Here is a 9458-nt window from a genome sequence, read left to right as displayed (position 1 = left end):
CCTCAAAAAGCAGTTTGCCATACAAGCCAGCAGCTGACTTGGTACTTAACAATGGAGCAGTCAGCCATAAAGGATGCAATCATACACCTGCTGGCTCCAGTGTGTGTGCTTTGCTTTTGCAGTGGAAGGAGGAGGAAACAACAGATCCCTACTGATTTCCCCATGCTACTCATGAATCTTATTTTCACAAATTTTTAACTGTATTTGGTCCTTAGATGCCTAAACAAAACGATGTCATAAAATTTTCAACTTAGCTATCAGAGAGACAGACATAGTAGTTGAAATCCTGTCCCTGCTGACAAAGCAAAACTTGACCCAAAATACAGATTTCAGACATTTTTCTTAGCTCAGGAAAAATCGATCTTGCCTATAATTTCTATTTTTATTTTATTTTATTTTACACAGATTTATAGCTAGTTTTTTAAACTGCATTATTTATGTAAACTCTTAATGACAAAATAACCAAATATTTGTTTGTGGGCTTTTTAATTGTTTGATAAATATATATTACTTCACCCAATATGTCCAACAGAAAAACCTAATTGTCAAGTAGAAAGAACAGCCTGAGAGATTAATGTAATTTTAGCTGTGAGACAAATTCTAGGTTGGAAAGCTAAATTTGCTTTTGCTTTGAACCACTGTAATATGCAGCAGTAGGTTATGATACGTCATTGAGTGAGGGCTGACTTAAAGTAATGTTTGGTGTATTCTCCATCCTATAAAACACTCTCCAGGTCAATAACACATATCAGTTTTGCTAAAATCAGAGAATGAGATGGTTCTGTCTATTTAGTCCAGAAGAAAAGGAAAAACATTGTGGTTTTGGAGGTGGAGACAGGGAGATATTATCTTGCATTCATTGTGACTGCAAGGCACAAGCTTATCACTACAGTGACAACAGTAAAGGAGAAACAGGTCAGGATATCAGACCTTCAAGACTGTGAAATATGTTGAGAGAAAAAGTACCAGAATGATGGTGGCACAAGAACTCATATCTGCAGGAAAAAATATGCTGTGATTTAAACCCTCTGTTTAATGCTGCTGTGGACAAGCAGAAACAATGGCATGAGAACTCCATTTCTCCATTTATCTCCATTTCAGTAGTGGAAATATTAGAATAAAAAAGCAGCTAGAGGTAGCAAAGCCCAGTTATGGCTCAGATTTTAGATAACTTTCAGAATTTATATGCTGGATAAGAAATGTTCATTCATTATAGACTCTCTTCTCACAGCTATTTCTATCTCCATTGCTGGCTATTGCTCACTATTTATTTCTCCTAGTGATTATTTTAATAAAAAAAGGTATTTCTTGATTTTTTTAAAACTAAAGAAATAAAAGAATAATAATATTTTCATCAAAAATATTTATTTTTGAATGAAAAATCTTTTCATAAAAATAACCAGATATTTATCTTGATAACCATATTTCACCAATATTTATCTTGATGGCCACAGTCTCTTGAAAAAATTAGTTATGCTCTCTAGCTATCCTTAGAATTTCAAATCTGATGTAACATCTGATTGTATAATTTGTGTCTGAAAGATATGCTCTTTACTCCATAGAAATTGTCCAGAGAAAACCCAGAATCATTTGCTAATGAATGTCTCATATTTTATTTATATTCTCCACACAAAAAGTACTGCTAAGTTAAAGTTGTGGTTAAAAGAAATTCTTAGAAATGCTGGAACATTTTAATTCTGGAGTTCTAGGTGAAAATAAGAAAAGATAAAAAAGAGAATCAAGATGTGCTTTCTCTTACAAAGACAAAATTAAGGCCAGAATCTCCCTTTCTAACACAGCACAGAACACCTCCAAAAACTGCCACTGATCTTTAGTGGCGTTCTTGCCTCAGAATGAACTCAGCTAACACAGTTTATCCCCCTGGCATTAAGGTAGCAGCAAGAAGAATACAAATTGTGTCAGCAGGTGCTATTCACCCCCTCTTTAGAAAGATGCTAGTTAGGATTTGTCCATGAGCAACAATATTTTGATTTCTTCTTTGCTGGCCCATGTTAGGAGTACTGAGACCTTTTCCTCTCTGTCTCACAGGGATCTGGGGAACACACCTGACAAGGCATAAGAATTTTGTTGGCCTTCCACAGTGACCCGTGACCTTTTATGTTTGAAAAAGATACATACTCCCCTCTTATGCTGTCCAAGTTTTCTTAAATAACCTTTGCTTTCTACACTTTTTCTCCTTCTTCAAGGATAAAAATACATCTTCTGAAATAAAAATATAGCTTTCCCAAATTTGGGCATAATAGACATTTTTCAACCATGGACTGAGATATTTTATGTCTCAAATAAATGATTGCTGATAATTATTTTGCAGCTGGGTTGCCATACTAGCTTTTAACTTTATGACTATTTATTTGCTTATAACTAAACAAAAGAAAAGCTTAGAGGACATCTGAAATTCCATTTCCCCATATCTGTAATGTTTTAATTCAGCAGGTGTTTGTTAAATTATTTCAAATTATATAGAAAAAATATATATCTTGTTCAACACTCTTTAACAATTCTGCATTTTCCATGGTTGAAGAGCAAAAATAGTTTTCTTATGGTAAAGGAATTGCAATAGCTATGAAATCAAATCCTGCTGTGCTTTCCACAGTTATTTGGGTTTTATTTTTCTTAGAAGAGATGAAGAACAATAATTTCTTAAAATAACATTGATATAATAGCTATACTTAAAAATTAAGCTTACACATTCAAATATTGAAAATCCTATTATTTTATTTGATATTTAAACATTCTGTCCATTTAAATATTTTTCTTTATTCTTTTTTAATTAAAAAAAGAGTATTCTCCTTTTTCTCTCTAAATAGAAAACTTTAATATCCAAATGAATGCAAATCCCTTTCTCTCACTTAACAGCAATGAAAATTAGGAGGAATTGCAACAATGTCAAGTAAAACAGCTGTTGGGGAAGGCTAAAGCATAAAGTGATTGAGCACTTCATAAAACTATAGTTGCCATGATAGATAATACATTGCATGACATTAGGTCAAAGAAAAACCTAGAAAAACATTTACAAAAGGTAATCAAATAATACCTGGTCAATTAATAATTGGCTTTATAGAAACATTTGAATACATAAGACTGTCTTCTTCCTATGCCAAATAATTTTTAATAAAAAAGTCCTCCCTCTCATCTTACCTATTCTTTTGAAAAACCTAGACTGAAATGCAAGAATAGTGCCACAGGGAAATTGCATCTCAGGTTCTCATAATTAGCCTTTTTCTAACCAATAGATCACATTCTTCTAGAAGACTAAGTCTCCACTGATGCACCATGTTCATCCTTTAAGAAGAAAAATACAATACATAGTAGGCAGCTCCAGGCCAGAGAGATTACCCCATAAATAGCTATATAGATCTAGAATTGATTGTATCTTTAGTTATAAATGGCAGTTGAGAGAGAAGTAATGAAAATGAAAGACAATTAATGTTCCCTACGTTAAAGATTTTCAGAGATCTTCTGGAGCAACACATACACATTATGGACTAAAATGAGCTACCAAAGTTAAAATCTTCAGTCCTTCAGAGGTGCTGACACTTGTTATTCCTATTGGCCTGAGCAGGAAATTTGAGCCTATAGCACCTTTGAGCATCACATAGGTTTTATTTAAATGGTTACTTTTTAGGCACTCAAATCTGAAAAAAATAAAAGGCTGTTTAAGTGTAATCTTATGAAAATATGTGACTTTCAGCACTTTGGATTCACATCTTAGAAGCAAGTCTGTACTTAGAAAAGTAATGCAGACTCTCCCCACATCAGTCTGAAGTGAAAGTTCCATAATAAACATAGAACTTACTACAAGTGGATTTGCAGAAAAAGAAGTGCAAAGTAATGCCAGAATATCACTAGTGCATAAGTAAGCATTCTTTGTACATGAATCAATCATTTATAGAAAGAGGATATAAATAAATGATGTTTGAGCTTTCTTTCAAATACTTAGATTTCTTTATATGATACATTTTAGAACATTTCACAGCATCTAAAATATATAAAAATAAATATCTACAATATGTACAAAGTATGATACAATCCAATCTTTAAAAAGAATTGTAAAGACATGTTCTTTAGCTCATACTGAGGTAAGTAGGTTTCTGTAAGACTGAGAAAAAAGAGGATAGGCAGTTATTTTGAAGGAACCCCTTTGTCCAGTTGTAGTCTGTACCACATGTAAAAGCATGTGACACTCTGTGGCAGTTGTAGTGTATTGAGCCAAAGTCATCCTTGCTGTAACTCCATCGAAGTGAGTTTAGTTATGCTAGGGACAAATTTATCCCACTCTGCATTCTCTGGTTTGACAGTGCCTTCTGCAGAAACCCTCATGGCTTCATCTATGTTTGAAGTCATGTTCATCCCGGGTATGTGGAGATGCAGCTCTGCTGACTTCAATGGGCTGAGCATAGCTGGGATATCTGTAGATAAAATAAAGATTTTAAATAATTTCACTGCTTGTATCAGGTGGCTGGCTAACTGACTCTCTGATTATCTCTCTCTGAACACTATGCAGGTGATTATCTATTAATAAAATGGTCTTCCAGAAAATGTTTCAAATTGCATTTGAAAATTTGAAGTGAAAGCTTCCTGACTGAAGACTAAGGGCATTTCTGATGCATAAATCTTGATTTTTTAACTTTTCAACATTTTCATGTGTTCTACTTATTAATATTTACTATTTAGTAAATTGCCCTGTGGTTCCTTATCCAGATGTCTTTCTGACCAGCAGAGCACCACAGCTTCCTCTTTATAAGTCAGTCATGGAATCATTGATGGTTTGGGTTTGAAGAGACATTTAAAGACCATCTAGTCTAACTTCCCTGCCATGAGCAGAGGACAGAGAGAAGAGAATAAATGAGAAACAAAGGGGAAAACATAATTTATAGCCACACTGTCATATGAGTTTCATATTTGTAACTTTGCTTGTGCTGTACATAAAGGAATGGCAGTACTGCTGAATTCAGGTGAAAAACCCCATTCTTTCTACATTAAATGAAAAGTGGCTTCCCAGCTGTTCCTGAACACATGCAATAGCTTACCATGAAAAAGAACAAAAAATTTTGGAAAATAAATTAATATGAATTTCTTTATCCAAAGAAAATATTTGTATAAAATATGACTGCTTTGCTCCCTAGCTATCTGCAACACGACTTGAAAGAAATGTGAGAAATTTTCTTCCCTCATTATATAATCAAAGTTATGGCATATTCTCTAAAATATTTATTTTAATTTTCTTTTCTTGCAGTCAGTTCTTAATTTTAAACACCCTTCTCTCTTTGTGCTCAGATCCCAATATTGATGGATGCAGAATTAGAATTTACTTCTATGGGATCAAAAGGCATAGGGACCAGTATACTAACAGTGGGTAATAGATGCAGTACCATTTGATGGAATTGTGTTTATGTTGGTCAATACAACGTGTTCTGAGAGTTTTGAAACGTTATCAAAATTGCTGATCTGGGTGGTCAAGGATTTCCGACTCTCTGTACTGGCACGACCTCTGTTGAACCGTTCGTCATGGTGGCTGCGAATGCCAAAGATGCAACAGGAAAATGCTGCTTTAAATTCTTCTCTAAATTTCCCTGTCAACCACAAAAATGACTCATGAAAAAAATTGTACTATAAATTGCATTTCATCAAACTTCATATATTCGGATATAAAGGAGTTATCTAAAGCAAAATTAATGTGAACCACCCAGATGCTCTTCTAATGCAAAAGCAGAAAATCACAGTTTAATCATCTTGGAGGAAGACAGAAAAAAGACAACCTTTCTAAGAAGACATGTGAGGTGTGATGTGAAGACAGAATTATTCTTGGCTAGACAGAATGGACAAACTAGAATGATTAACAAAACCACCTCATAGATAGTCTGTTGATTATTTACGTATGTAACAAAAAAATAATTGAGCAAATATAGGCTTGAATGATTGAATCCTTACTTGATATGTGAAATGAGAGAGCATGGCTAATTTGTGTTTTATCATTAATAGATTTTAGAAGAAGATTCACAATTTTGACAATCCCATGCTTTTGGGGCTCAGAGAAAATTGTTCAGATCATTCTCATATTACACACCACAAAAAAAACTACAGTGGGCCAATATATAGTGAGGATCAATAGAGTTTTGCCTCCCTGTATTTAGCTGCAATACTACCAGGTCAGCTCCTCATTCTGCTTTCCAAGCCAAATGACACAAATACAAACAATGAGAAATCTATAATAGTAAGTAAACAGCATCCTGGCTTGGTTTTGAATTTGATCCTACTTGGCACAGTCTGGCCATGCAGATACTGTTAAAGACTCACAGCCTCCAAATCCCAACACTTGGATATAACACGCCAGCTGGGGACAGCCCCTGGACTGTGCTACCTGCCAGAGAGCATCCAGGAGTGTTTAGAGAAATGGTAATTGTTTCAGATCAAAGTCATGCCAGGAACTTCTCTGCCACATTAATGTCATACTCTAGCTCTTGGACTCAGGCCCTGGCACACTCCAGGTTACTTTTTGGTAGAGAGCCTGAGGGTAATGGGATACTTCAGGTAACTTCTTCTAGGAAGAGGATCTAGCTCCCACTGGAGGAGCTGAGCTGAAGTTACACGGTCATTAATTTTTGCTATGGTTCATTACATTCAAATTATACATTAAACTTGAATTCTAGGTAACAGTAACTTACCACTGAGGAAGTTATAAATAATAGGATTGGCGGCACTGTTTGCGTATACAAGCCAGTGTGAGAATGTGAACCAGGCATATACAGTTTCTCTGTCATCAGCATGATTAAACATCCCCAAAACCCTACAGAAAGAGAAAAGCAAACCTGAAAGATGGCAAAATTAGAATTCATTTTAAAAGATTTTACAACTTGTAGCCTGATATTATCTCTGATGACCTATTTGCAGTACCACAAAAAGGCTGATTCAGCAGTGCTTTCTTACTTGAGAAAAGAAATCCTCTCCCCAGCCCTTAGCCTCCTATCTTGGTGGTTTGGCACAACTGAGACTTTACCATGGTGAAGATGCACAAGTTTTCTGCCAAGTAACTAAAGTCATCTGGTGTCAGATAAGCCAAGAAAAGACAGGAAAAGTTGCTTTTGATGCACTTATGTCACTGATCTTCCTGGCTCTAGGCCCACTCTCCAAGACACTCTCTAGCCACTCTCCAAATATCTCTGGAATTGAAAAGGCACTGAACTGGCCCCAAACCTGAGGCTACTGTAGCAGTTTCTGCCCTCCAGAGAAATCTGCATTTCCCAGACTCCTTATGCATTACTTCTGACATTCACATGAAAATCTAACCCTGGGCCTACTCTGCTATTGTTGTTGATGTAGCCTGCGTATTTCCTCTGTTTCATGCTCTAGGTGGCATGCACCATCTTCTGGAAATCGTTTTCTCTCTAAATTTTCTACTTGAGAATGAAAAGTATTTAAATTAGGCCTCAGGGAAGGGCCAGAATTGAGTAGGATGTATGTAAACCTTGAAACTATCCCTTAAAAACTAAAATGTTCCAATAGCACTCCAATTAAAAAAGCACTAATAACATGCTCATTTTTTTAGGATATTCAAATCTTATGCTATGTGCCATTATTTATTGGTATTCCAGAGGACTCATGAGGTGTAACTTTACCAAAGCCTCAGTCTGTCGGGCACTGTACAAAAACCAAGAGTGTACACAATCATATCCGAAATGCACAGAGAGAAAAAGATAAGAAGTTCAAATACAGCTTCATAGGACCAATGGAAGGGTTAGTCTAAGGTCTCAAAACTGTACATGAGTAGCTTAGGTTTGAACTTAGCATTTCACAGTCTTTGGAGCCAAGCCACAACATTGCACTCTGCTGCTAACCTTCAGCTGCTGCTTTAGGTGATTGCACTTCCATGGGGGCATTTACAGCAAACAAGCTGCAATCCCACATAAATGATCAGGTTTAATGAGGAGATAGGTTAGATCATTTTCATGAGGAAGATCTTGTTAATAAAAGTTCCACAATCTGGCCTCTAGTTTAAGTACTATATGTTATATATATACATATATATGTTATATATATTATTTTCTTGCAATGCTATGCTTATTTTCCACTTCTTTATCATGCAATAAGTAAGCTTATCCTTCAAAAGTATCTGTCAGAATAAAAGGAATCATTTAACAGAGAATTCTGGTTTTAGACAGAAAGCTTTACCAAGTGTTTATATTTGGAGATAAACTTTACCTTTTCAAGACATTAAGGATGCTAATTGGTAGGTAGCAAAGTGCAAAAACCAGAAGGACGACCATTAGCATACGTGCTGTTTTCCTTCTTGCACGAATCTGTTTTATTTCAGCTGCCACAGCACTAATCTTTGACTTTGTTGATTGTCCCAGCCCTCGGGGCTGTGCTGAAGGCTGCTGAGGCTTCCATTTCTTCTGAACAACAGAAGAAGTTCCTGGGATCTAAGGCAAACAAAATAAGGGGCATTTTGAAAAACATTTTAAAAAACCAATTTTGTCTGCAGATATAACAAGACAAATAGACACCTTGACATATACAGTGTAAGCTCACAGGGATAAAAAGGATTTTAAAATTAATTTAATTCATGTAGCTGCAGGACAAACTGAATTTCAGACACACAAGAGGGACTGCATAAAAAATTGTATTTTATACACAGATATCAACTGATGTCCTCAAGTTTTCTTTACTTCCCACATACCTTGCCTTGCCTGTGTCTTCAGACTATCAACATAACCAACCCTATTGCTGCAGTTACATTGCTTTAAAGTTCTACATTAAATGTTTTGTTGTATAGCAGAGTAGTTTTCCCCATCAATATGCTGCTAATATAAGATACCAAACAGTTTTTCAGTACTGGAAAACAAGGATTTAAAGCCTGCATAGCTTTAGGTGCCATAAAACTTCCATACATGCAACCCATATGACAGTGAAGTAGCTAAAGAAATAATCACAGCTGAAGTGTGGATCTCTCTGCAAAGTTCTTCTAAACTGAGGGAAATCATGGAAAAGTGCCAAGACACAGGAAGAATTAGATTAGTCAAAGACATGCAATGAGTTGCATGTAGGACCATGCTATTAAAAAAGAAGGTTTTTTAGTTTTCTGTGCCCTCACATTAGACAAGCCAAGTAAAACCATTTTGCTTCAGTTCTTCTAAATTACTTCCTGCCTGCAGCAAAATGTGAAAGATTGTAGATGTCAAGGAGTTTCTCAGAGAACTCTATTACAATTACATTTATAATATTTTCAATGTCATACAGTGTGAAAACTTTTTGGCTAGAAATACAGTTTTATTTCTGTGTAGTACAACTGTGTGTAGGGTGACTAATCTCATGATAAATATTTCAGCTTCAAAAGTATCTGAAAAGTTCACATTGTCTATTGTAACTTTTTTTTTTCTAACTAGGGCTTATCCAGACAAACTGACCAGAAAATTATGAAAATTTAGTACTTATTTAAG

At 35.3% G+C, this 9458-nt stretch overlaps 1 protein-coding gene across 1 annotated transcript in view; it reads right to left on the bottom strand.

The window, feature by feature from the left end:
- Positions 1-1343: 1343 nt before the first annotated feature.
- Positions 1344-9458, bottom strand: part of HCRTR2 (hypocretin receptor 2) — a 34661-nt gene continuing 26546 nt past the window's right edge. Inside the window, exons 5-8 of the mRNA XM_071442690.1 lie at positions 8221-8441; positions 6687-6808; positions 5394-5594; positions 1344-4430 (exon numbers count right to left, since the gene is read on the bottom strand). Of these exons, the coding sequence (XP_071298791.1) occupies positions 4237-4430; positions 5394-5594; positions 6687-6808; positions 8221-8441 (738 nt within the window). The 3' untranslated portion in view covers positions 1344-4236. The remainder of the gene's footprint in view (positions 4431-5393; positions 5595-6686; positions 6809-8220; positions 8442-9458) is intronic.

Source organism: Agelaius tricolor, unplaced genomic scaffold, assembly GCF_023055355.1.
Source record: "Agelaius tricolor isolate 1412-34295 unplaced genomic scaffold, bAgeTri1.0.p SCAF_1, whole genome shotgun sequence".
NCBI classification, from domain to species: domain Eukaryota; kingdom Metazoa; phylum Chordata; class Aves; order Passeriformes; family Icteridae; genus Agelaius; species Agelaius tricolor.
This window is presented reverse-complemented; position numbering and strand designations above follow the sequence as displayed.